The sequence below is a fragment of the Trachypithecus francoisi genome, unplaced genomic scaffold (assembly GCF_009764315.1).
Source record: "Trachypithecus francoisi isolate TF-2019V2 unplaced genomic scaffold, Tfra_2.0 Lachesis_group4, whole genome shotgun sequence".
NCBI lineage: Eukaryota > Metazoa > Chordata > Mammalia > Primates > Cercopithecidae > Trachypithecus > Trachypithecus francoisi.
In genome coordinates this window covers 112,860,491-112,888,311 of record NW_022681469.1, presented here as the reverse complement: position 1 = coordinate 112,888,311, position 27,821 = coordinate 112,860,491, and the positions used below count along the sequence as shown (strand labels likewise).

General features: G+C 47.3%; 1 protein-coding gene across 3 annotated transcripts; it reads left to right on the top strand.

The window, feature by feature from the left end:
* Nucleotides 1-41: 41 nt before the first annotated feature.
* OCM2 (oncomodulin 2) lies at nucleotides 42-27,798 on the top strand. Of its 3 annotated transcripts, XM_033194915.1 has the most exons (5): nucleotides 42-113; nucleotides 21,689-21,756; nucleotides 23,611-23,743; nucleotides 25,332-25,455; nucleotides 27,504-27,798. In XM_033194915.1, exons 2-5 carry the CDS (start codon nucleotides 21,696-21,698, stop codon nucleotides 27,564-27,566), a joined length of 381 nt encoding a protein of 126 aa, XP_033050806.1. In that variant the 5' UTR covers nucleotides 42-113; nucleotides 21,689-21,695; the 3' UTR covers nucleotides 27,567-27,798. The 3 variants fall into 3 exon arrangements, with proteins under 3 accessions (XP_033050806.1, XP_033050808.1, XP_033050807.1); XM_033194917.1 differs by lacking the exon at nucleotides 21,689-21,756; XM_033194916.1 differs by lacking the exon at nucleotides 42-113 and having other exon boundaries at nucleotides 21,534-21,756; nucleotides 25,332-25,441.
* The last annotated feature ends 23 nt before the right edge of the window (nucleotides 27,799-27,821 follow it).

Below are 27,821 nucleotides of genomic sequence, written 5' to 3'. Positions count from 1 at the left end.
TTATTTGCTTGTTTATTTGTGTTTCTTTTCTCCTTCACCAGAAAGCTGACTTCACGAGACGGAGGATCTCGTTCGCTGATCAACGCTGCATATTCAGCATCTTGGAGAATGAGGTTGGTGACGTTAATGAAATCCCACCCAGCAGGGCCGACCCACAGAGAGCCTCTTTGTGAAGAGCGTGCTCCTGAACTCCGCTCCAGAACCAGCTTTGGAAAAGAAAAATCTGAAAAAATTGACCTCAACTAAACTGGTCCAAATCCCTGAGCATAACTGAATCTTTCCTCATGCACTCTCCCCTTGGCCCACGTTTAATTTGGCTGCTGATGGTCATATTAGTTTCAGTGAGGGCGTCATTCTACCCTGGGGGAAGATTTGGGTTCTGTGGGTTGATGTTATTTTATTTTATTATTTCATTTTATTTATTTTAATTTTATTTTTTATTTTATTTTTTTACTTGAGACAGGGTCTCATTCTGTTACCCAGGCTGGAGTGCAGTGGTGTGATCAGAGCTCATTGCAGCCTCAAACTCCTGGGATCTAAGCGATCCTCCTGCCTCAGTCTCCCGAGTAGCTGGAACCATGGATGCATGCCGCACACCCAACTTTTTAAAAAAATTTTTGGTAGAGACAGGGTCTCGCTATGTTGCCTAGGCTGGTCTCCAACTCCTGGGCTCAAGCCATCTTCCCACCTTAGACTCCCAAAATGCTGGGGTTGTGGGTGTGAGCCATTAGATGTCATGATTTAAAACAAAACCCTCTTCTGTGTTTGACACGGTGCCTTTTCACTCATGCTCTGGCCGTCTGCCGCGGTGCTGTGGTTCTCATTCTGGGATTTTTATTCCCTCCAACGTGCCTTCCTCTGGTGACATCTATAGGCAGCTGCGTAATTCATGCCCACAAAACAGCACAAACCGAGGAGCCTGGAGAAGCCAGAGTTCCTCTGGAAATAAATATTCTGTATTCTGTTGCATGCACACATATATGCACTTTTTTTTTCTTTTTTTTTTTTTGAGATGGAGTTTTGCTCTTGTTGCCCAGGCTGGAGTGCAATGGCATGATCTTGGCTCACTGTAACCGCCTCCTCCTGGGTTCAAGCGATTCTCCTGCCTCAGTCTCCTGAGTAGCTGGGATTACAGGCGCCCGCTTCCACACCTGGCTAATTTCTTTTGTATTTTTAGTAGAGATGGGGTTTCATCATGTTGGCCAGGCTGGTCTCGAACTCCTGACCTCAAGTGATGCATTCCCCCTCCCCTCAGCCTCCCAAAATAGGCTAAACCACGATGCTTAGCCCGTATTTTCTTGTTATCAAAAACCCTAATACTTTATATAGCCTCTAACCCACACTTCCCCTTCCAGGAACTTGAAATGTTTACAGAAATTGTGGACATCTCCCCTTCTTGCCTTAAATACCTACAACTGTACAAAACATATGAAACAGCAGTTTGTTTTCATTTTTGAGACAGGGTCTTGCTCTGTTGTATAGGCTGGAGTACAGTGGCACAATCAGGGCTTATTGCAGCCTCAACCTTCCAGGCTCAAGCGATCCTCCCACCTCGGCCTCCTGAGTAGCTAGGATTACAGGTGTGAGCCACCATGGCTGGCTAATTTATATATTTTTTGTAGAGATGGGGTTTTACCACATTGCCCAGGATGGACTTGAACTCCTGAGTTCAAGCAATCTGCCCACCTCAGCCTCCCAAAGTGCTGGGATTACAGGCATGAGCCACCAAAAGCTTTAATTTTTTTTTTTTTTTTTGAGATGGAGTCTTGCTCTGTCACCCAGGCTGGAGTGCAGAGGCACCGACTCGGCTCACTGCAACCTCTGCCTCCCCAGTTCAAGTGATTCTCCTGCTTCAGCCTCCCAAGTAGCTGGGATTACAAGTGCGCACCACCACGCCCTGCTAATTTTTGTACTTTTAGTAGAGATGGGGTTTTGCCATGTTGGCCAGGCTGGTCTCAGACTCCTGACCTCAGCTGATCCACCCGTCTCGGCCTCCCAAAGTGCTGGGATTACAGGCCTGAGCCACCACACCCAACCCACTGCTCCCTTTTGACCAATAATTTGGGAGTGTGATTTTTAAAAAGCTTTAATTCTTTATACAGCCTTTAACTCATCCTTCCAGGAACTTAAAATGTTTTATTTTTTTCTTGAGACAAGGTCTCACTCTGTCACCCAGGCTGGAGTGCAGTGGTGTGAACATGGCTCACTGCAGCCTTGATCTCCTGGGCTCAAGCAATCCTCCCATCTCAGCCTCCCGAGTAGCTGAGACTATAGGCGTACATTGTCACGCTCGGCTAATTTTAGTATTTTTATTTTCTTGTAGAGACGGGGGGTCTTGCTGAGTTGCTCAAGCTGGTCTCAGATTCCTGGCCTCAAGCAATCTTCCCACCTCAGCCTCCCAAAATGTTTTAAAAATCGTGGAGACTTCCCCAACTTATGGCCAAGATGGATTAACCCTCTGGCCTTAAATACCTACAAAACTGTACAATACATACGAAAAGGGAGTTTTTAGACACCAGTCAATGGGCAGCACTAAAGACTGTGATCCCTGGCACAGGAGAAACCAATGAGGCAAATGTTTCCAGGTGCCGCGGAAGGAAGGCAGCCAGACAGAGCCCAGTGGTCTCCCTGAGTGCAGGAGACAGAGCTGAAAGTGTGAGCAGGCCTGGCCAGGTGCAGTGGCTCACACCTGTCATCCCAGCACTTTGGGAGGCTGAGATGGGTGGATCATTAGAGGTCAGGAGATCGAGACCATCCTGGCTAACACGGTGAAACCCCGTCTCTACTAAAAAAAATACAAAAACTAGCCGGGCGAGATGGCGGGCGCCTGTAGTCCCAGCTACTCGGGAGGCTGAGGCAGGAGAATGGCGTAAACCCGGGAGGCGGAGCTTGCAGTGAGCTGAGATCCGGCCACTGCACTCCAGTCCGGGCAACAGAGCGAGACTCCGCCTCAAAAAAAAAAAAAAAAAAATACAAAAAATTTAGCTGGGCGTAGTGGTGCATGCTTGTAATCCCAGCTACTTGGGTGGCTGAAGCACGAGAATCACTTGAACCTGGGAGGTGGAGGTTGCAGTGAGCTGAGATTGCGCCACTGCCCTCCAGCCTGGGCCACAAAGTGAGACTCCGTCTCAAAAAAAAAGAAAAAAAGTTTGAGCAGGCCAAAGCAGCTGGAATTTGCAGGATGGTATCCCGCGGGAGAGATGTGCAAACAAACTCTGGAGCTTTGCGAAGGATACCTCTTGACTCTGGAGCTGAGTTGGATCAGCTCACGCACGGGAGGAAATCACCCAAGCAAGACCAGGGGAAAGAATCACACAATAGAAACAGGCAGAATAATTCCAAAGCCCACAAAAAGCTGGGGAACCATTCATGTTCCCAGCAGGCAAAGTGAAAAGCCTCACAATACATGGGGCATTGAGTCACGCGTTCAGAGGGGCATTGCCTTTGTGGGGCGGCAGAATTGGCCCCAGACTAAGGGGTGCTCTAGTTCTGCAAGTCTCAAAAGGATCACACGTCTGGGCGCGGCGGCTCATGCCTGGAATCCCAGCACTTTGGGAGGCCGAGGCGGGCGGATCACCTGAGGTCAGGAGTTTGAGACCAGCCTGGCCAACATGGTGAAACCCCCTCTCTACTATAAATACAGAAATTAGCCAGGTGTGGTTGTGTGCACCTGTAGTCCCAGCCACTTGGGAGGCTGAGGTGGGTGCATCCCTTGAACCCAGGAGGCAGAGGTTGCAGTGAGTTGAGATTGTGCCACTGCAGTCCAGCCTGGGTGACAGACTGAGACTCCCTCTCAAAAATAAAAAAGAAAGAAAAAGGATTATGCTATTTCCAAGTCACTTAACCATGTCCCAGAACAAAGCTCAAGAATATATTTTTTAAACAGAAGAGGCCGGGCGCGGTGGCTCAAGCCTGTAATCCCAGCACTTTGGGTGGCCGAGACGGGCGGATCACGAGGTCAGGAGATCGAGACCATCCTGGCTAACATGGTGAAACCCCGTCTCTACTAAAAAAAATACAAAAAACTAGCCGGGCGAGGTGGCGGGCGCCTGTAGTCCCAGCTACTCGGGAGGCTGAGGCAGGAGAATGGCGTAAACCCGGGAGGCGGAGCTTGCAGTGAGCTGAGATCCGGCCACTGCACTCCAGCCTGGGCGACAGAGCGAGACTCCGTCTCAAAAAAAATAAATAAATAAATAAATAAAAAATAAACAGAAGAATATTCAGCGCCCAACCAGGTAAAATTCACAATATCTGGTATCCAGTAAAAAATTACCATTCCTGGTAGGCAGGAAGTGTTGGCTCACACTTATAATCCCAGCACTTTGGGAGGCTGAGGCAGGAGGACAGCTTGAGGCCAGTAGTTCAAGACCAGACTGGGCAACATAGTGAGGCCAGAAGTTCAAGATCAGACTGGACAACATAATCTCTACAAAAGTAAAACTAAAAAATTAGCCAGGGGTGGTGATGCACATGTATAGGCCCAGCCAGTTGAGACACTGAGGTGGGAGGATCGCTGAAACCCAGGAGGTTGAGGCTGCAGGGAGCTATAGTGGCGCCACTGCACTCCAGCCTGGGCAACACAGCAAGATCCTATCTCTAAAAAATAATAATCACCAGGTATGCCAAGAAGCAAGGATTATACCCCAGGAAGAGGAGAAAAACCAATGAAATGAAATGACAAAGATAGAATTAATAAAGAGATTAAAACAGCTACTACAACTGTTTGATATGTTCAAGAAGGTAAATGAAAGGGCCGGGCGCGGTGGCTCAAGCCTGTAATCCCAGCACTTTGGGAGGCCAAGACGGGCGGATCACGAGGTCAGGAGATCGAGACCATCCTGGCTAACATGGTGAAACCCCGTCTCTACTAAAAAATACAAAAAACTAGCCAGGCGAGGTGGCGGGCGCCTGTAGTCCCAGCTACTCGGGAGGCTGAGGCAGGAGAATGGCATAAGCCCGGGAGGCGGAGCTTGCAGTGAGCTGAGATCCGGCCACTGCACTCCAGCCCGGGCGACAGAGCGAGACTCTGTCTCAAAAAAAAAAAAAAAAAAAGAAGAAGGTAAATGAAAATGTGAGCATGTTATGGGTAAGTATGATGGCTCACACCTGTCATCCCAGCACTTTGGGAGCTGAGGCAGGTGAATCATGAGGTCAGGAGTTCGAGACCATCCTGACCAACAAGGTAAAACCCTGTCTCTACTAAAAACACAAAAATTAGCCAGGCGTGGTGGCACACGCCTGTAATTCCAGCTACTCAGGAGGCTGAGGCAGGAGAATCACTTGAACCTGGAGGGCAGAGGTTGCAGTGAGCCAATATCGCGCCATTTAACTCCAGCCTGGGCAACAAGAGTGTAACTCCATCTCAAAAAGAAAAAAAGAAAGAAAGAAAGAAAAAAGAAAACTCGCTGGGTGTGGTGGCTCACACCTGTAATCTCAGCACTTTCTGAGGCCGAGGCAGGTGGATCACTTGAGGTGAGCAAGGTCTCAGAGCCCCAGCACCAGGAAGTGGTCGATTGCAGGGTTGGTAAAAAGAATTTACTGACATCAGGCTGGGCATGGTGGCTCACATCTGTAATCCCAGCACTTGGAGAGGCCAAGGTGGGTGGATCCCTTGAGGTCAGCAGTTCAAGACCAGCCTGGCTAACAATGGCCAGGTGAAATGTAGCAATGGTGTAACCCCACCACTACTAAAAATACAAAAATTAGCTGGGCATGATGGTATGGGCCTATAATCCCACCTACTCGATGGGCTGAGGCACAAGAATTGCTTGAACCCAGGAGTTGGAGGTTGCGGTGAGCCAAAATCGCACCACTGCACTCCAGCCTGGGCGACAGAGCCAGACTCTCTGTCTCTCAAAAAATAAATAAATAAAATGAAAATAAGAAAACTGATGTTCTAAGAGATTAAGCAAATATCCCAAGGTCAGACAGCTAGAAAAGCCAAAGATAGGACGGGATCTCCTGTCTCCTGAGCTTCTTTCTGTCCATTCAAGGTCATATCTAGATAAGAACATGAGGGTTTTTTTTAATTATTATTTTTTAGAGACAGGTTCTGGCTCTGTTGCCCAGGCTGGAGTGCGGTGGCGCGATCTCAGCTCACTGTAAGCTCCGCCTCCCGGGTTCACGCCATTCTCCTGCCTCAGCCTCCCGAGTAGCTGGAACTACAGGCGCCCGCCACCTCGCCCGGCTAATTTTTTGTATTTTTTAGTAGAGACAGGGTTTCACCATGTTAGCCAGGGTGGTTTCAATCTTCTGACCTCGTGATCCGCCCGCCTCGGCCTCCCAAAGTGCTGGGATTACAGTCTGAGCCACCGCCCCCGGCCAGTGTTTTTTATTGGATGGTTTTTCCTGGGGTCTGAATCTCCTGGGGACATCTGACCAATACAGGGAGACCCCCGCCCTGCCAGAGAACCCACATCATGGACAAATGCAGACAGATAAAAATACCAGACCCTGGAGCCAGAGATGCTGGTTCTCTTATTATGTGCGGTTTAGTTGCAATTTCTCCATAATTAACTCACTTAAGTCTTCATTAAATGTTGCCTCCAGCTCATCCGTAAGTTGAGACGGAGCCGCTCACATTTCTTGTTCATGAAAAAATCAGCGTCCTATAGCATTTTGTTTCTTTTCTGCTATAGCATTTCACACGTGCCTAAGCAGTTTGGGCTCTTCCGATTTTGTTTTTGTTTTTGTTTTTTTTCCGTCCCTGCTCAAAAACTGAAACATTAATTTAGTGAGTTGGCCAGATAGCAAAAACAGCAAGAACAGGTTTTGGGTGAAAACTGCTGGAGAACTTCTTGGCAAGAAGTCCTCAAATGTGGTAGCCTGGAGGTGGCTCACTAATGCTGACACCAAACGTGTGCACCACAGGTGGTGGTGGTTATAGTTGTGGCTGGTGTTTAGCAGGATGGGACGGAGGAGTCCTTTAAGAATCCCAGTTCTGGCCAAGGGCAGTGGCTCACACCTGTAATCCCAGCACTTTGGGAGGCCGAGGCAGGCGGATCACCTGAGGTCAGGAGTTCGACACCAGCCTGACCAACATGGTGAAACCCCGTCTCTACTGAAAATACAAAATTAGCCGGGTTTGGTGCCGCCAGCCTGTAATCCCAGCTACTTGGGAGGCTGAGGCAGGAGAATGGCTTGAACCCAGGAGGCGGAGATTGCGTGAACCGAGATCGCGCCATTGCCCTCCAGCCTGGGCAACAAGAACGAAACTGTCTCAAAAAAAAGAAGAAACAAAAAAAACCCAGTTCTTGGGGAGGAAGTTGGAATAGAACCATCTGGGTCATGTGATCGACACTTCCACTGTGTTTTCCAAAGGAAATTTACATTCAGGAAGGAAAACATGTTGAAGAGTGGAAGGAGAGCCAAGAGAGTTGCTCAGTACTTGAGCAATGCATTTGTTATTCCAAGGAAAGTGAGTTTAGCGGGGAAGGAGGGTTCCAGTTCCTCCCATGCCCTCACCAACGCTTGGCATGGGTCAGCCTTCCTCATTCTGGGCATTTTCATTAATGGGTATTGGCATCTCGTGGTTTTATTTATTTATTTGTAATTTATTGCTGTTGTTAGAGATGGGGTCTTGCTATGTTGCCCAGGCTGGTCTCAAACTCCTGGGCTCAAGTGATCGTCCTGCCTCAGCCTCCTAAAGCATTGAAATTGCAAGCATCAGCCACCACACTCAGCCTATTTTTTTAATTAAAAGAAAATTTTAGAGGCAGGGTCTTGCTATGTTGCCCAGGCTAGAGTACAGCAGCTATTCACGAGCACGAACATTGCACACTACAGCCTCAAACTCCTGAGCTCAGGTGATCCTCCTGCCTCAGCCTCCTGGGTGGGTGGAACTACAGGCGTGTGCCACTGAGCCCTCACGGTGGCTTGAATCTGCATTCTCTAATGATGAATAACGTTAAGCATCTTTTCCTGTGCTCGTTTGCCATCCATATTGAAAATTTGTTTTAAAGATAGGATCCATACACCAGCATGTTTGTATTGTGAAAGAAGATAAAGTCTCAGGACCCCAAACTCACTCTGCCAAAGAGAAAAGTCAGGCTTGGAAACTGAGTTATGCAATACTGGCTTCCCTTTTGTTCTCAAGCAGAGAGCTATATTTTCATGACTCTATGTTCTAGCCTCATGCATAAGCCAGGTGCCCACCATGATAGAAGGTTACGTATCTTCCCAGATGGTCTCCCTTACAAGTTGTTCACAAAGTGAGCCCCTAATTCTTTCAGGATACATCTGCCCCTATAAACTAGCCCTGAAAGCAAGTTCTGTTAAATCTTACACCGACAATGTCGATTACCAGCTTATTTTCACATGGATAGGAAAAGGACAGGACCATAAATCATCCTTCCACCTACCCTGAGATAAATGCAGCATGGCCCCTTTCCCCTACTCCCTCTTTGCACATGTTTACTTTATCTTATGTAAAATGCAGATTTACTGAGCTCAAGATGAATGCAGCATAAACTCTTTACTCCCTCTTTTCACATGTTTATCTTACGTAAAATGTAGATTCACTGGGCTTACAATGAAGGCATCACAGACTCTTTACTCCTTCTTTTCAAGTTTACTTTATCTTTCATAAAATGTAGATTTACTGAGCTCAAGATGAGTGTATTATGAACTCCTCTACTCCCTCTTTTCCCATGTTTATCCTATGTAGATTTACTGAGCTCCAGATGAATGCATCATGGACTCTTTCCTCCTTTTCACATGTTTATCTTATGTAAAATGTAGATTCACTGGGCTTGAAATCAATGCATCACGGAGTCTTTCCTTTACTCCTTCTTTCACCTTTTACTTTATCTTATGTAAAATGTAGATTTACTGGGCTTCAGATGAATGCACCATGGACTCCTCTACTGCCTCTTTTCACATGTTTAATCTTATGTAAAATGTAGATTTACTGAGCTCAAGATGAATGCAGCATAAACTACTCCTTTTCACGTTTATCTTACGTAAAATGCAGATTTACTGAGCTCAAGATGAAGGCATCATGGACTCCTCACTCCTTCTTTTCATGTTTACTTTATCTTATGTAAAATGTAGATTTACTGAGCTTGAGATGAATGCACCATGGCCTCCTCACTCCCTCTTTTCACTTGTTTACCTTATGTAAAATGTAGATTTACTGAGCTCAGGATGAATGCATCCTTGACTTTTTACTCCTTTTTTCACGTGTTTACTTTACCTTATGTAAAATGTAGATTTCCTGAGCTGGAGACAATGCCTCGTTGACATGTACAACGTAGATTTATTGATCGCCAATCAGAGCCTGGAGAGAATGTGACCATTTGCCTCTCTGCCTACCCTCCCTTCCTTTATCCCTCCTGCTTGCTCTTTCCCCTTTAAATAGTGAAGTTCCCAAACCCTCTCTGGAAACGCACAGATCACAGATGCTCCCGTGGCTGGTGTTCCTCCCGGCATGTCCTCAAACTGCTGCGTCAACCTCAGTCAATGGGGACTCCTGCCTCAGTCCCTTTTTCGGTTGATATTATGTTAATGGCAAAGATCTATTAGGGAGAGAGAAATTGATGGCACGGGAGAGGGAGGGGAGAGTACGTGGAGAGATGTGCTTGAGAGGGTGGCAGGAATGGCATCCAGTTTAGATGGTGGAGGGGCTGGCGTTAGATAGGATGTGGATGGTTCTTTTTTTTTTTTTTCTCAAGACGGAGTCTCACCCTGTCGCCTAGGCTGGAGTGCAATGGCATGATCTCAGCTCACTGCAACCTCCACCTCCTGGGTTCAAGCTATTCTCCTGCATCAGCCTTCTGAGTAGCTGGGATTACAGGCATGCACCACCATGCCCAGCTAATTTTTTGTATTTTTAGTAGAGACGGGGTTTCACCGTGTTGGCCATGCTGGTCTCAAACACCTGACCTCATCATCCGCCTGCCTCGTCCTCCCAAAGTGCTGGAATTACAGGCATAAACCACCGCACCCGACCTGCTAGTTCATTTTATAGCTAAAGCAGGAAGGCAGAGTGAGTGGATGCAGAGGCTGGGAGAGGGACGATGTCATCTAGGGAACTTGGGGACACTCTTCTCCCGTCATTACTAGTTTCTCAGTTAAGAAGAAGCAAGGTCATCGGCTGAGGATGAAGACGTGTTGGGGTTTGAGAAGGAGATCAGGAATGCAAGAATGATCTGGGGAACAAGGGGGGAAAAGAGGGGGCCAGGTGCTGTGGCTCACTCCTGAAATCTCAGCCCTTTGGGAGGCCGAGGCAGGAGGGTTGCTTGAGCCCATGAGTTCCAGACCAGCCTGGGCAACATGATGAGATCCCGTCTCTACAAAAAATAAAGCATTAGCCAGGCATGGTGGTGTGCGCCTGCGGTCCCAGCTACTGGTGACGGGGGATGCTATGGTGGGGGAAATCACTTGAGCCTAGGAGGTTGAGGCTTCCGTGAGCTGTGATCGCACCACTGCACTCCAGCCTGGGTGACAGAGGGAGACCTTGTCTCAACAAAAAAAGAAAAGAAAAAAGAGGAAAAATGAACTCAGGAAATAGGCTTGGCATGGTGGCTCACGCCTGTAATCCCAGCACTTTGGGAGGCCGAGCCAGGCGGATCACCTGAGGTCAGGAGTTTGAGACCAGCCTGGCCAACATGGAGAAACCCCATCTCTACTAAAAATACAAAATCAGCCGGGCATGGTGGCGCATGCCTGTAATCCCAGCTACTCGAGAGGCTGATGCAGGAGAATCGCTTGAACCCGGGAGGCGGAGGTTGCGGTGAGCCTACATCATGCCGCTGCATTCCAGCCTGGGCAACAAGAGCGAAACTCCCTCTCAAAAAAAAAAAAAAGAGAGAGAACTAGGGAAATAGAGTCTGAATCCTGGCAGGAATTTTGACTGGCATGAGACATTTGACTTGAAACACCTGCAGAAGACAGCAGGCAGCGGCTGAGTTTGACACCATCGGATATGACCTGGGATTCCCATTAACCAAGTTTGGTGTCATCATGACCCAGCTACCAGATCTGGTCACCCTGAGCCCCTCTGCAACTGCTTCAGGTGTTTCCTGGCCAGTGCGGCACCGCCGAGCAGTGTGATTCACAAACGCCTGCATTATTCATGTGTTCGATCTACACTAATGAGAACTTTGCCCAAAAGGCTAAATTATTAAGCACCTGGCTGTGGTCTTCGAGCATGCTGTCTAGAAAACCGGGACATGCTGAATTTTCTTGCTGGTTTTGCTTCTTAAAAAAGTTGAGCTTTTACTAACGATTCATAATTGCTCCCCAAATGAGAGCTGGTGATGCTAAGAGGCATCAAAACCCTAGAATGTGGAGGAGAAAAGAGAACCCCAACTCATTACACAGAGAGCAGCAAACCCCTTCTGAACTGGAAGCCACCACTTTTTAGAACACTGTGAAGGTCATTTCTGGTGGCCATATCATTCCCATAGCTTGTCAGCCAAGGTGTTTTTTTATTAGGCTGGTGCAAAAGTTATAATTGCAAAATTATATTATGGTTGCAATAATTGCAAAAACCACAATAACTTTTGCACCAACCTAATTAAAAAACATGAATCACCTCTAGCGATGGGAGGACACTGAATTCAGGAAATAAAACATGCTCAGCTGTGACCTAGAAGCCCCAGAGAACTGTTCTAGACTGTTCTGGACTGTTCTGGACTTGGGCAACACATACCCTGTGCATTTAGAAACAGTGAGTTTAACTGGGTATCTAATAAATAGATAACAACAATACTGAAATCTTTTGTTGTTTTATTCATTTTTGGAAAAGAAAATGCATATACACATCTAGATGTAGGTCAAATATGCCACACTCTTGATAATAATATAGTTGTCTTCATTTGGATAAAGATTTTAATCACTTCAGTCCCATAATTTCAGGGCAGTTTAAAGGCTATTCGTGAATAGTATAGGTATTTGTACAAAAGTCTAGTATTTTTCTGCCAGGTGCAGAGGCTGATGCCTGCAATCCTACTGTTTGGGGAGGCTGAAGAAGGAGGATTACTTGAGGTTAGGAGTTGAACACCAGCCTGGGCAACATAGCAAGACCCCTGTCTCTACTAAAAAAAAAAAAAAATTAATTAGCTCTGTGCAGTGGTGTGTGGTGTACGCCTGTAGTCCCAGGTACTTGAGAGGCTGAGGTGAGAAGGAGACATTGAGCCCAGGAGTTCAAGGTGACAATGAGCTATGATTGTGCCACTACACTCCAGCCTGGGCAACAGAATGAGATGAAGGACAGAAGGAAGGAGGCGGGGGAGGGAGGGAGGAAAGGAGGAAGGGAAGGAGGAAATAAGGAAGGGAGGGAGGGAGGGAGAGACAGAGGGAGGGAGGGAGAGACGGAGGGAGGGAGGGAAGGAGGAAGGAGGGAGGGAGGGAGGGAGGAAGGAGGGAGGAAGGAAAGAAGAAAAGAAAGAAGGAAGGAAGAGAGGGAGGGAAGAAGGGATGGAGGGAGGGTGGGAAGGAGGGAGGGAGGGAGGGAGGAAGGTGAATTTCCTTCCTCCTTGACAGGATGGGAGGGATTGGAGTGAAAATTAGGTTGACTCATTATATTAAAAAACCAAATGTGTTGTTTGATTTTCTCACATCTGACCTGTGTACTGAGAATTTAAACCCACTCAACTCCCAGTAATTACTGCTAAAACCATTTGGGTGAATTTCTCTGTAGCCTTTTACTGATATGTGGTGGATTTGTATTGTGTCAATTTAGCAAAACTGGGACTGCATTTCCTAAAATTCCCCTCCCTGCCTAGTTCCAGTTTATTGTGAGTAAGAAGACATATCTCTGGAGGGTGCAGGTTGGCACTGGTTACCATGTAACCCACTCCCACAATTGTGTAAGGTCCAGCCGCTATAACCGCCGTCCTGTGTCTATAAATATATATTTTCCAATTTACAAAATACATTGAGCATAGTGCCTCTTTCACTTTACTATATATGGTGGATATTTTTCCGTATCATTAAACAGACTTGTAGACCATCCTTTTGTTTTTAATGGCCCATCAATTAACAAATCCCTGCACATTGGACATTGAGGTGATTTCCAATTGCGAAGAGAAACAAAATCTTGCCATTGCACTCCAGACTGGGAAAGAAGAGCAAAATTCCATCTCAAAAAAAAATTTTTTTTAATTATTTAATTTAATTTAATTTAATTTAATTTAATTTAATTCAGAAATTAGCCTGGGGTGGTGGCACATGCCTCTAGTCCCAGCTACTCAGGAGATTGAGGCAGGAGGACCGCTCAAGCCCAGGAGTATGGATAATTATTTAGTCATTTCCATTTTTTGTAGAGATGGGTTCTTGCTGTGTGACCCAGGCTGGTCTCAAACTTCTGGGCTCAAGCAGTGCATGCTCCTGCCTCGGCCTCCCAAAATGTTGTGATTTCAGGCATGAGCTACCGAGTCCAGCCATGCTTGGGTTTTTTGAAAACCCACCTGACTAGGTTGGAGGTGACCCCAAGTGGATAAAGGTTAGGAATCCACCATTGTTATTTCCTAACCTGGAGGCCTGGGCTTGGGTAGTGACAGTGGTCCGTGAAAAGATGAAGTTGAGAGATATTTAGGAAGTGACATCTGTTGAGAGAACATGGAAGTGGGTCCACTGTGTTCTCAAGTAGCCCATCATACATGATGGAAGGTGGGTCTCCCACGCATTCAAGAGTTTCATCCCCACAGTGGCAGCCAGGCTGGGCGCCGTGGCTCATGCCTGTAATCACAGCACTTTGCGAGGCTGAGGGGGGCGGATTACCTAAGGTCAGGAGTTGGAGACCAGCCTGGTCAACACGGCGAAACCCCGTCTCTACTAAAAAAAAAAATTAGCTGGGCACAGTGGCAGGCACCTGTAATCCCAGCTACTCGGGAGGCTGAGGCAAGAGAATCTCTTGAACCTGGGAGGTGGAGGTTGCAGTGAGCTGAGATCACGCCACTACATTCCAGCCTGAGTGGCAGAGCGAGACTGTCTCAAAAAAAAAAAAAAAAACCGATCTACTTCCACATCTTCCTCCTATTCTTTCCTGGGAGCAATTAGGAATTGGTGGCCAAAATAATGAAGACTACGGAATCAACGTTTAAAAATTGTTTATATATATACACACACACACACACACACACGATATACATCACATTACATAAATATGCAAATACGATAAACAACATATCATTATGCATATGCAACGTATGTCATATGCATAACGTGATATGCAACACAAAATACATAATATGAAATTTACCATCTTAATCATTTTCTTTTTTTTTGGAGAGACAGGGTCTCACTCTGTTAACCAGGCTGGAGTACAGTGGTGTGATCACAGCTCACTGCAGCCTCAAACTCCTGGGCTTAAGCGATCCTCCCACCTCAGCCTCCCAAGTAGCTGGGACCATAGGTGCATGCAACAGTGCCTGGCTAATTTTTTTATTATTTTTTTGTAGAGATGGGGTCTTGCTTTGTAACCCAGGCTGGTCTCAAACTCCTGGCTTCAAGCGATTCTCCCGCCTCGGCCTTCCAAAGTGCTGGGATTGCAGACGTGCGCCACCGCATCCGACCCATCTTAACCCTTTTGAAGTTCTGTGGCATTAAATATATTCACACTGTGCAGCCGTCACCACCATCCATCTCCAGAACTTTCTCATCTTCCCAATCTGAAACTCTGTCCCTATTAAACACTCACTCCCATTACCCCTCCCCCGAGCCCTGCTAACCACCATTCTGTCTGTCTCTGATGATTTGAATATTCTAGGTACCTCATATTAGTGGAATTATACAATATTGTCTCTTTGTGTGAATCAATTTTTTTTTTTTTTTGAGACGGAGTCTCGCTCTATCACCCAGGCTGGAATGTAGTGGTGCGATCTTGGCTCACTGCAACCTCCACCTCCCGGGTTCAAGCGGTTCTCCTGCCCCAGCCTCCCAAGTAGCTTGGATTGCCCGCTTCCATGCCCAGATAATTTTTAAATATTTTTAGTAGAGACAGGGTTTCGCCGTGTTGGCCAGACTGGGCTTGAACTCCTGACCTAAGGTGATCCGCCCACCTCAGCCTCCCAAAGTGCTGGGATTACAGGCGTGAGCCACTGTGCCTCACCTGAATCAATATTTGATGCTCAGATTGCACATACTGGAATTCAAGTTATCATCTTAAGTGCCTCATTGATTCAGAAAACATGTTCACTGAATATGTTCTCTTCTTAAAATTCAAATAAATATAATATTTTTCTATAGAGATGGGAGTCTCAATACATCACCCTGGCTGGTCTCGAATTCCTGGGCCCGAGCAATCTTCCCATCTCGACCTCCCAAAGTGCTGCTGGGATTACAGGCATGAGCCACCACTCCTGGCCTGGTCTCTGGTATCTTTATTTTCTTTTTCTTTTTCTTTTTTTTTTTTTTTGAGACGGAATCTCGCTCTGTCGCCCAGGCTGGAGTGCAGTGGCCGGATCTCAGCTCACTGCAAGCTCCGCCTCCTGGGTTTATCCCATTCTCCTGCCTCAGCCTCCCAAGTAGCTGGGACTACAGGTGCCCGCCACCTCACCCGGCTAGTTTTTTGTATTTTTTAGTAGAGACAGGGTTTCACCGTGTTAGCCAGAATGGTCTCGATCTCCTGACCTCGTGATCCGCCCGTCTTGGCCTCCCAAAGTGCTGGGATTACAGGCTTGAGCCACCGCGCCCGGCCTTATCTTTATTTTCTATCAGAAAAATAGCATGAACAGAAAAAGTATCTTGGTTTAACCCATATGCTACTTTGATTTAAATGAGCAGATTTTTAAAAAATGTTGTATCTCTGTGGACAATTGTAAACACTCCCAAGAAAGAGAAAGGGCTCAGCTAGTTTCTATGGCAACTTAATGTCAGAAACCTAATTCAAAACTCTTTTTTTTTTTTTTTTTGAGGCGGAGTCTCGCTCTGTCGCCCGGACTGGAGTGCAGTGGCCAGATCTCAGCTCACTGCAAGCTCCGCCTCCTGGGTTTCCGCCATTCTCCTGCCTCAGCCTCCCAAGTAGCTGGACTACAGGCGCCGCCACCTCGCCCGGCTAGTTTTTTGTATTTTTAGTAGAGACGGGGTTTCACCGTATTAGCCAGGATGGTCTCGATCTCCTGACCTCGTGATCCGCCCGTCTCGGCCTCCCAAAGTGCTGGGATTACAGGCTTGAGCCACCGCGCCCGGCCTCAAAACTCTTAAGACTTATTTTCAGAGACTTTCTTTTTTATTTATTTATTTATTTTTGAGACAAGGTCTCGCTGTGTCGCCCAGGCTGGCGTGCAGTGGTGCGATTTGTAACTTGCAGCAGCCGTTACTTCCCGGCCTCAATCCATCTTCCCACCTCAGCCTCCTGAGCAGCGGGCACCACAGGCATGGGCCACCGTGCCTAGCTGATTTTTTTTTTTTTTTTCCCCAGACAGAGTCTCACTCTGTCACCCAGCCTGGAGGGCAGGGGTACGATCTCAGCTCACTGCAACCTCCGCCTCCCAGGTTCTAAGCGGTCCTCCTGCCTCAGCCTCTGGAGTAGCTGGTATTACAGGTGTGCACTACCATGCCCGGCTAATTTTGTATTTTATTTATTTATTTTTTTTGAGACGGAGTCTAGCTCTGTTGCCCAAGCTGGAGTGCAGTCAGGCGATCTGCGCTCACTGCAAGCTCCGCCTCCCGGGTTTACACCATTCTCCTGCCTCAGCCTCCCAAGTAGCTGGGACTACAGGTGCCCACCACCGCGCACAGCTAATTTTTTTGTATTTTTAGTAGAGACGGGGTTTCACTGTGTTAGCCAGGATGGTCTCGATCTCCTGACCTCATGATCCGCCCGCCTCGGCCTCCCAAAGTGCTGGGATTACAGGCGTGAGCCACTATGCCCGGCTAATTTTGTATTTTTAGTAAAGACGGGGTTTCACCCTGTTGGCCAGGCTGGTCTCGAACTCCTGACCTCAGGTAATCCACCAGCCTTGGCCTCCCAAAGTGCTAGGATTATAGGCGTGAGCCACCGCACCCAGCCGGGGCTGGTTTATGATTATTATTTTATTGTAGAGACAGGGCCTTGTCATGTTGTCCAGGCTAGTCTCGAACTCCTGGGCTCAAGCAGTCCTCCCACCTTGATCTCCCAAAGTGCTGAGATTACAGGCATGAGCCACCACCCAATCTTCAGAAACTTCTTTAAGGGTCTGGGCGAGGTGATGCTGGTTGGAAATCATATTTTCAACTTACTTTTGCTATTTGTATTTATTCATTCATCAAATAACTGCTGAGCGCCTAAATCTAGGTCAGTCCTGGGCTAGGCACTGGGGAATAAAATGTGGACAAGAGAGATAGGGTGCTGGCTGGAGGTCTGGTCGTTTAAGAGAGGCTGCAGGTATCCCTGAGAGAAACTGTTCGCTGATGACACTAGGGTGCATACCATCCTGGTAGGAGGATATATTTGGGGCAAAGTGAAGATGCCCACTGTTTTACCAAGGAAACAGTCTGAGGTCCTGATCTAGGTATCCTGAATTGTCTACTTCTTCTTTTTCTTTTTTTTTTTTTTTGATATGGAGTTTCACTCTTGTTGCCCAGGCTGGAGTGCAGTGGCGCGATCTCGGCTCGCTACAACTTCCACCTCCCCGGTTCAAGCCATTCTCCTGCCTCAACCTCTCGAATAGCCGAGATTACAGGCATGCGCCACCAGGCTTGGCTAATTTTATATTTTTAGTAGAGACGGGGTTTCTCCATGTTGGTTAGGCTGGTCTCGAACCCCCAGCCTCAGGTGATCCGCCTGCCTCGGCCTCCCAATGTGCTGGGATTACAGGCGTGACCCACCGCACCTGGCCTCAATTGTCTGCTTCTAAGCCACTGTATGTTTCTGATTGCAACATGGGATCTATTTTTGCACTTTTTTAAAACTTGAGGCTGAGCACAGTGGCTCACGCCTGTAACGCCTGTAATCCCAGCACTTTGAGAAGCCGAGCAGGGCGGATCGCTTGAGTCCAGGAGTTTGAGACCAGCCTGGGCAACATCGTGAGGCACCCATTTCTACCAAAAAAAAATACAAAAAATTATCCAGATGTGGTGGTGTGTGCCTGTAGTCCCAGCCTCCCGGGAGGCTGAGCTGGGAGGATTGCCTGAGCCCAGGAGGTCAAGGCTGCAGTGAACTGAGATCACACTACTGCACTCCAGCCCAAAGAGCAAAACTCCGTCTCAAAAACAAACAAAAATAAAAATGAAAAACAAACAAAAAACATGAATCTAGCTTTTAAAAAGGAGATCCTAAGGCCGGGCGCGGTGGCTCAAGCCTGTAATCCCAGCACTTTGGGAGGCCGAGACGGGCGGATCACGAGGTCAGGAGATCGAGACCATCCTGGCTAATACGGTGAAACCCCGTCTCTACTAAAAAATACAAAAACTAGCCGGGCGACGAGGCGGGCGCCTGTAGTCCCAGCTACTCGGGAGGCTGAGACAGGAGAATGCGTGAACCCGGGAGGCGGAGCTTGCAGTGAGCTGAGAGCCGGCCACTGCACTCCAGCCTGGGCGGCAGAGCAAGACTCCGTCTCAAAAAAAAAAAAAAAAAAAAGGAGATCCTAGGCCAGGCGTGACGGCTCACACCTGTAATTCCAGCATTTTGGGAGGCTGAGGCAGGTAGATCACTTGAGGTCAGGAGTTTGACACCAGCCTCTGGTCAAAATGGTGAAACCCCCATCTCTACTAAAAATACATTTAGCCGGGTGTCATAGCATGTACCTGTAGCCCCAGCTACTCGGGAGGCTGAGGCAGGAGAATCGCTTGAACCCAGGAGGTGGAGGTTGTAGTGAGCCGAGATCACGCCTCTGCACTCCAGCCTGGGTGACAGAGGAAGACTCCGTCTCAAAAAAAAAAAAAAAAAAAAGGAGATCCTGACACATGCCACAACATGGATGAACCTTGAGGACATTATACTCAGTGAAATAAGCCAGTCTGAAAAGACAAATACTATATGATTCCACTTTTATGATGTCCCTAGATAAAGCAGTCAAACTCTTAATCTTTTTTTTTTTTTTTTTGAGGCAAAGTCTCGCTCTGTCACCCAGGCTGTAGTGCAGTGGCGCAATCTCAGCTCACTGCAACCTCCGCCTCCCAGATTCAAGTGATTCTCCTGCCTCAGCCTCCCAAGTAGCTGGGATTACAGGCTACCGCACCCAGCTAATTTTTGTATTTTTAGTAGAGATGGGGTTTCACCATATTGGTCAGGCTGGTTTCGAACTCCTGATCTCGTGATTTGCCTGCCTCAACCTCCCAAAGTGCTGAGATTACAGGTGTGGGCCAGTAGTCAAACTCTTAGAAGCAGAAAATACAGTGATGTTTACCAGGAGCTGGGAGGTGGGGGAACAGGGGAGTGGTGGCAGCTCAGTGGATACAGAGTTTCCGTTTTTCCGGCTGAATAAATTATAGCGATCTCTCATTCAATAATGCACCAAGAGTTAACACTATTGTACTATACATACACTTACAAAGGGTTAAGATTATATATTTTATGGAATGTGATTTTTACCACAGTAATTAAAAAGAAGAGCCTGGCACAGTGCTGGCCATATAAAGGCTCAATAAATGTTTGCTGAAAATTAAAAAAGAAAAAAAAAGGCCAGGCGCGGCGGTTCACACCTGTAATCTCAGCACTTTGGGAGGCTGAGGTGGGAGAATTACTTGAGACCAGCAGTTCCAGACCAGCCTGGGCAACGTGGCAAAACCCTGTCTCTCAAAAAAAAGTATATTAAAAAAATTAGCCAGGCATGGTGGTGTGTGCCTGTAGTACCAGCTACTTGGGAGACTGAGGTGGGAGGATCGCTTGAGCCTGGGAGGTCAAGGCTGCAGTGAGCTGAGATCGTGCCACTGCACTCCAGCCGGGGCAACAGAGAAGACCCTGTCACAACAGAAACAAAATCTTGAGTTGTCTAGTCCTGGCCTCAGCCTCAGAATATTTTTTTCCGAACATGTTAAGTGTTGTGGGTTGGAAATGCTGGCTTGATTTCCTCCTTTTTGCCTTTTGAGTGTGTGCAATTTATGGTATAGCTGGGAAATGTCAAAGTCAAGACATTTGTAGGAAAATCACATCACTTAGCCCCATCTCCTGTGCCGGACGAGTCCTGTGTGTGCGCTTGGTGACAATGGCTTTGAGTCTGTCAACTCCAGACTGAGGTCAGCCCTACACACCCAGAGTTCTCAAAGCTGAAAACAGGCCTGCCCCAAACGGTACCCGCTAACATCTGGGGAGCCTTTTCAGCTTCCGGAGCACCTCTGTACGTGTTTATCTTAGTTCAGGCCACCATCTCCACCTTACCAGGCATCCAGAACCTTCTCCACACTTTGTCAACAGAGTTCGTTTGCAGAATTGAGACCTTAGTTACGGTTTGTTGAGGTTTGTGGTTTTGTTTTGTTTTGTTTTTTACAATTGTCTGTTCCCACCCACATTCCCTTGAGATATAAATAGAAAAAAAAAAAAAAGGTTTCATGAGTAAGACAAGACATTTGAGCTACATCCACTTGATCCTTGAAAAGGAAATCTAAGAGGTTGTAACTATCACTTTTTCTAGCCTATATAAGGTAGGTCAGCAAGGTAGCAAAAGCCCATCTGTTGTTTTGCTCCTTCAGCTCTTTTTCCTGATTCTTCTTGGGGGGAAGCCTAAAACGGTGAGTAACTGGTGGACCCACCAGACCGCAGACTCTTCTTCACTGCGTACGGTGAGTAACTGGTGGGCCCACCAGACTCCAGACTCTTCTTCACTGCGTGCGGTGTGTAATTGGTGGGCCCACCAGACCGCAGACTCTTCTTCACTGCGTGCGGTGAGTAACTGGTGGGCCCACCAGACCCCAGACTCTTCTTCACTGCGTGCATTCATATTAGGCTTAGGTGCTTAGACTTCTCTAAGACTCCTCTTAGACTCCTCATGGGAAACATGGCTTTGACACCTGGAAGGATTTTAATCTCTGGGAGATGGGCTTTTCCTCCATCTGCTTCCACCTTTCAGGACAGATAGCATGCCTTCTTCCGCAGAATGTCTGCAAGGGGCCAAAATGTATCCCTTCCCACGTGGAAATTGCAACATTGCATCTCTCGGGCTGGTGTAGGAAAATGCCAGTGCATTGTAACATGGTTTGTAGCTGCCTGTGGAAATGACTGATTATGTCAGCATAATTTTTATAAGAAAACAATTGAATCCTTCTTTAGGTCATGTATTTTTGTTTTCATTTTTGGCATATATTCAAAAGAAGGCTCTGAGATAAAAAGGGCTGGGGTCTTTTTGGTATCTGGTTTTAATTTGGATATTCTGTCCCGTCACTTAATACAAAACCATGCTTATCACATTTAAAAATTCTAGACAGGCCTGGCTCGGTGGCTTACGCCTGTAATCCCAGCAACTTGTGAGGCCGAGGTAGGCAGATCACCTGAGGTCAGGAGCTCGAGACCAGCCTGGCAAACATGGCGAAACCCCGTCTCTACTAAAAACACAAAAATTAGCCAGGCGTGATAGTGCGCACCTGTAATCCCAGCTACTCGGAAGGCTGAGGCAGGAGAATCACTTGAGCCTAGGAGGCGAAGGTTGCAGTGAGCCGAGATGGTGCCACTGCATTCCTGCCTGGGCAACAGAGTGAGACTCCATCTCAATTGAAAAAAAAAAATCTAGACAGACGTACAGTTTCAGTGGGCCTGAGAAGATGTTTGCCCTGGATGTGCATGTCCCTGCTTGTGGCTTATCGCATCTCGTTTATTCTGTGTAAGTAGGTAGAAAATGAGCATCACGGACGTGCTCAGTGCTGACGACATTGCAGCAGCCCTCCAGGAATGCCAAGGTAGAGGGGACGTGGGGCGGGATGGGATTTCCTCACAGCTTTGCACCTTCAGCGAAGCAACACAAAATCTTTTTTTTTTTTTTTTTTTTTTGAGGCGGAGTCTCGCTCTGTCGCCCAGGCTGGAGTGCAGTGGCCGGATCTCAGCTCACTGCAAGCTCCGCCTCCCGGGTTCACGCCATTCTCCTGCCTCAGCCTCCCAAGCAGCTGGGACTACAGGCGCCGCCACGTCGCCCGGCTAGTTTTTTTTTTTTTTGTATTTTTTAGTAGAGACGGGGTTTCACCGTGTTAGCCAGGATGGTCTCGATCTCCTGACCTCGTGATCCACCCGTCTCGGCCTCCCAAAGTGCTGGGATTACAGGCTTGAGCCACCGCGCCCGGCCAGCAACACAAAATCTAAATGTAGGCCAGGCAGCCAGATGCAGTGGCTCACACCTATAATCCCAGCACTTTGGGATGCTGAGGCGGGTGGATCACAAGGACAGGAGTTCAAGACCAGCCTGGCCAAGATAGTGAAACCCCATCTCTACTAAAAATACAAAACAATTAGCCGGGCGTGGCGGTGGGCGCCTATAATCCCAGCTACTGGAAGGCTGAGGCAGAGAATTGCTTGAACCTGGGAGGCGGAAGTTGCAGTGAGGTGAGATCGCACCACTGCACTCCAGCCTGGGAGACAGAGTGAGACTCTGTCCTGCCAAAAAAAAAAAAAAATGTAGACCAGGCATGGTGGCTCACATCTGTAATCCCAACACTTTTTGGAGGCCAAGGTGAGAGGACTGTTTGAGCCCAGGAGTTTGAGACCAGCCTGGGCAACATAGCAAGGCTCCATCTCTACAAAATAAAAATAAAAACTAGCAGGGCATGGTGGCATGTGCCCGTGGTCCCAGCTACTCGGGAGACTGAGGTAGGAGGATCACTCAAGCCCAGGAGGTTGAGGCTGTGGTGAGCTATGATTGCTACACTGCACTCCAGCCTGGACGACAGTGAAACTATGTCTCAAATAAATAAATAAGAGCTTGGCTGGAAATTTCGTGGAATTGGAGAAGAAAACTGCTATTTATCAGATAACTAAAATTATAGAGATCTGGGATCTGAGCACACAATTACACTGCTGTAAGACAAAAGAAACCTACAAAAGATGAAAGCAAGAAATCACTGAAGGGCTCACGCCTGTAATCCCAGCCCTTTGGGAGGCCGAGGCCAGTGCATCACTTGAGGTCAGGAGTTCAAGACCAACCTGGCCAGCATGGCAAAACCCTGTCTCTATTAAAAATACAAAAATGATCTGGGCATGGGGGTGCATACCTGTAATCCCAGCAACTCAGGAGGCTGAGGCAGGAGAATCACTTGAACTCAGGAGACAGAGATTGCAGTGAGCCGAGATCATGCCACTGCACTCCAGTCTGGAGACAGAGTGAGACTCTGTCTCAAAAAAAAGAAAAAAGAAAAGAAAGAAAGAAAGAAAAAAAAAAAAGAGAAAGAAATCGCCAAAGGCCGTTTAGCTTGTTGAAATCCAGTGATTGCATTTCCCCCTACCAATTAGACCAGGGATGTTGCGGGCTGGGCTACACCGCCTGTAAAGTGGGCCAGGGGGAGGGGGAGGCGCAGAGGAGAGGAGAACGGAAAAGGGAAATGGACAAAACCAGCTGGAGGAGGGAAGGCTGGGGCAGAGGGGACATGGGATGCCATCACAGAGCCATCAAGTCTCGGCTGTCCCAAAATCTTGGACCAGTTGAGCATTCCCGTAGCTCAGGGATATTGTTGAAATATTTTTAATCATCTGTGTTTTCAGTACCTTGGCCCCAATATAGAATGTGATCCAATGAGTGTCAGAATAACCCATTCTCTGTTCTTCAGACCCAGACACTTTTGAACCCCAAAAATTCTTCCAGACATCAGGCCTCTCCAAGATGTCAGCCAGTCAGGTGAAGGACGTTTTCCGGTTCATAGACAACGACCAGAGTGGGTACCTGGATGAAGAAGAGCTTAAGTAAGCTTTGTCCTGAGTCTGTCTGGTACCCGGCACTGCTGGGTGGCCCTGGGGTGCAATGGGGGCCAGGATACTGAGTATTTCTTCAATGGCCAGCCTCAGTGTTGGTCATTCAGCCAAGCATCATTAAAGCAAAGGACATGAGTCAACTGACCAAACATCTACCCATGCAAAGCCCTCAACACAGGCAGTGAAGACTGCAGGTGCAAAGATTCTTTTTTTTTTTTTTTGAGACAGGGTCTCGCTCTGTCACCCAGGCTGGAGTGCAGTGGGATGATCTCAGCTCCCTGCAGCCTCCGCCTTCCACGTTCAAGTGATTCTCATGCCTCAGTCTCCCAAGTAGCTGGGATTACAGGTGCACGCCACCACGTCCAGCTAATTTTCGTATTTTGAGTAGAGATGGGGTTTCACCATGTTGCCCAGGCTGGTCTCAAACTCCTGGCTTCAAGTGATCCTCCTGCCTTGGCCTCCCAAAGTGCTGGGATTACAGGTGTGAGCCACGGCGCCCAGCCGCAAAGATTCTTTGGTGTAAGGGATTTCCTTTGGGAAATGGACTTAAGAAAACTAAAACTTTGGCTAAACATGGTGGCTCACGCCCGTAATTCCAGCTACTCAGAAGACTGAAGCACAAGAATCGCTTGAAATCAGGAGGCAGAGGTTATAGTGAGCCGAGATCGTGCAGCTGCACTCCAGCTTGGGTGACAGAGACAGAATCTGTCTCAAATAAATAAATAAATAAAAATTAAAAACACTAAAAGCTTAAAAATGGGCCAGCCACTGTGGTTCACACTTACAATGCCAGCCCTTTGGGAGGCTGAGGTGGGCGGATTGCTTGAGTGAGCCCAGGAGTTCAAGACCAGTCTGGGCAACATGACAAAACCTTGTCTCTATAAAAAAATACAAATGTTGGCCAGGCATGGTGGCTCAAGCCTGTAATCCCAGCACTTTGGGAGGCTGAGACGGGCGGATCATGAGGTCAGGAGATCGAGACCATCCTGGCTAACACGGTGAAACCCCGTCTCTACTAAAAAATACAAAACAAAACAAAAAAACTAGCCGGGTGAGGTGGCGGGCACCTGTAGTCCCAACTACTTGGGAGGCTGAGGCAGGAGAATGGCGTAAACCCGCGAAGCGGAGCTTGCAGTGAGCTGAGATCCGGCCACTGCACTCCAGCCTGAGCAACAGAGTGACACTCCGTCTCAAAAAAAAAAAAAAAGTACAAATGTTAGTGGGGCATGGTGGGGAGCACCTGTCATCCCAGCTCCTTGGGAGGTTGAGGCAGAAGGATTGATTGAGCCCAGGAAGTTGAGGCTGCAGTGAGCCATGATGGTGTCACTGCCTTCCAGCCTGGGTAACAGAGCAAGACCCTGTCTCAAGAAAAACCCAAAAACCAAAACAAAACAAAAAAAACCCTTAAAAATGAAATGCCCACCATTGGTTTCTACAGCTTAAGGAAACCTCTGCTAAGACCTTGGCTAATTATTGCAAGTGCTGGAAACAGATGATTTACTTAAAGGAAAAACAAAAGTGTAAACACAGAGATGCATGATCTTTCAGAAAATCCCCATGGATCTTTATTATCCTGTAGGTTTTTCCTCCAGAAGTTTGAGAGTGGTGCCAGAGAACTGACCGAGTCAGAAACCAAGTCCTTGATGGCTGCTGCGGATAATGACGGAGATGGAAAAATTGGAGCAGAGGGTACGTCCGCGCCTGTATGTAGCATAAAACACTCTAGCTCAGGAAGCATCCGTGAGAGCTTGGGCTGTGAGATCCAACCGATGTGGCTTAAAATCCCTTTCTTAACCTTACTGAGCCTCAGTCTTCTCATCTGTAAAATGGGACTAAAGGATGCAAATGATGTGTGTGAAAACCCTGGCATAATGCTCGGGAGGTGCTATAGAAGCTGGTCACACTGGTCATTGTCTAGGAGCTGCAAAATATCCTTCACCTGACTAGGGGACTAGCTAGCCACCTGGCCAATTATTTGCAAGATGCCATAATGCACCTGCATATAGCACAAGGAATTTCCACCAGTGGGGTTTGAACCTCTCAGAATAAGGGGAAGATTTACATCTTCAGACCAGGGTCCATTGGCGTGCGTATGAAGGGTTTAGACAAATATGTTTTATTGGACATTAGCCCGCCAAGTGGATAATATTAAACAGAGAACAAATAAGCAAACCTCATTTACTGCATCTTCCATAGGCAGAATCCTAGGTTTGAGCTTTAGAATACACTAGCACAGCTGTAGGACTATTTTCACTTGCTTTTGTCACGTTGCTAGCGTGCTTTTTAGCTACTTTGTGCCTGCCAACTCAGCAGAACGTATGGTGGTCCTTCTGGTGGTGCCAATTTGAAATTTAAAACTGCTACATTAGATGCTTATTAAAAAAAAAAAAAAAAACCCTGTTCAAAATTATACCACTATCGCTTACTACATGGGAGTTAATGCAGATAGATAGCTCATAAAAACAGATTAGGTAAGGGGGGGATTGACTTATGTAAACATAACCATGGGCTGGGCGTGGTGGCTCAAGCCTGTAATCCCAGCACTTTGGGAGGCCAAGGCGGGCAGATCCCCTGAAGTCAGGAGTTCAAGACCAGACTGACCAACATGGTGAAACTCCGTCTCTATTAAAAATATTAAAAATTAGCCGTGTGTGGTGGTGGGCTCCTGTAATCCTAGCTACTCGGGAGGCTGAGGCAGGAGAATCGCTTGAACCCAAGAGACGGAGGTTGCAGTGAGCCGAGATCATACCATTGCACTCCAGCCTGGGCAACAAGAGCGAAACTCTGTCTCAAAAAAAAAAAGATAATCATAACCATGAAAGATTTCCAAATAAAGTTTATCGATAAATATAAAGCAAATTCCCAGTTTTTTATATCAATCTGTAACATCCATACCTTGTTATTATTACTATTATCCTTCTTTTAGTAACAGAAACTTTTGGAGGTAGGTTCAATGGAGGAGAGTCCGTTCAAAGTCCCACCCTATCAAATATATCCTAAAAATGCAATACCCAGCTACAGAATAGAGAAAGAAAACCTCCCCTTGCTGTCTGCAATTGACCAGACAACAAGTTAAATGTTCACAGATGGTCACAGGTAATTACACTGAATTCATTCATTCATTCAAAATGAACGAATAGAAGTGATGGGCTTGACAAGTTCTAATTCAAAGGCCTCTATTACAAAGCTGAAGATGTTTGTTAAATAAGATTATTCAGAGAAAGGGAACCCTGTGGACTCCCTCGAGATATAGTCATTGATACCCAGGTCTCCTCTCCTTTCCTCCCCTCCCCTCCCCTCCCCTCCTCTCTCCTTTTTTTGAGATGGAATCCGGCTCTATCGTCCAGGCTGGAGTGCAATGGCACGATCTCAGCTCACTGCAACCTCCATCTCCCGGGTTCAAGCGATTCTCCTGCCTCAGCCTCCCGAGCAGCTCATATTAGGCACGTGCCACCACGCCCAGCTAAGTTTTGTATTTTAGTAGAGACAGGGTTTCACCATTTTGGCCAGGATAGTTTCAATCTTATGACTTCATGATCTACCTGCCTCGGCCTCCCAAAGTGCTGGGATTATAGGTGTGAGCCACTGTACTAGGCCGGTTTTTCTTTCTTTTGTCCCCTCCAAGGAGGCCATGCCCATCATCTGACAATTTCTTCACTTCCTTCCCTCTTTGGAATTCTCATTGGCCACAGCATGTCTGTAAAGAACCAAGCCACCTCCACTGACCCTGTTCTCACCTCTTCTGTTCTAGAATTCCAGGAAATGGTGCACTCTTAAAAGCCCCAGTCTCTGGAGAAAAGAGAGAAAGGAATAATCACCTGGAAGGATTCCAAAGCCCTGGGAATGGGGAACCCCACATCCTATCCCTACCTAATTTGTTAATTTCCCCCGAAACCTTCTGCAGTTTGCTCATTGTTTCAGCGAGGTCATGAGAGAGTCACTCACGACTTTCTGGTAGTGGATATGCCCTGACGACTTCTGTAAGCCCCCTTCCCCCGACAGGCAATGCCTCTAAAAATCACCCAATAAAGACAGGCTTCTCATCATCTGCCGATGTGTGGGCGTGTTT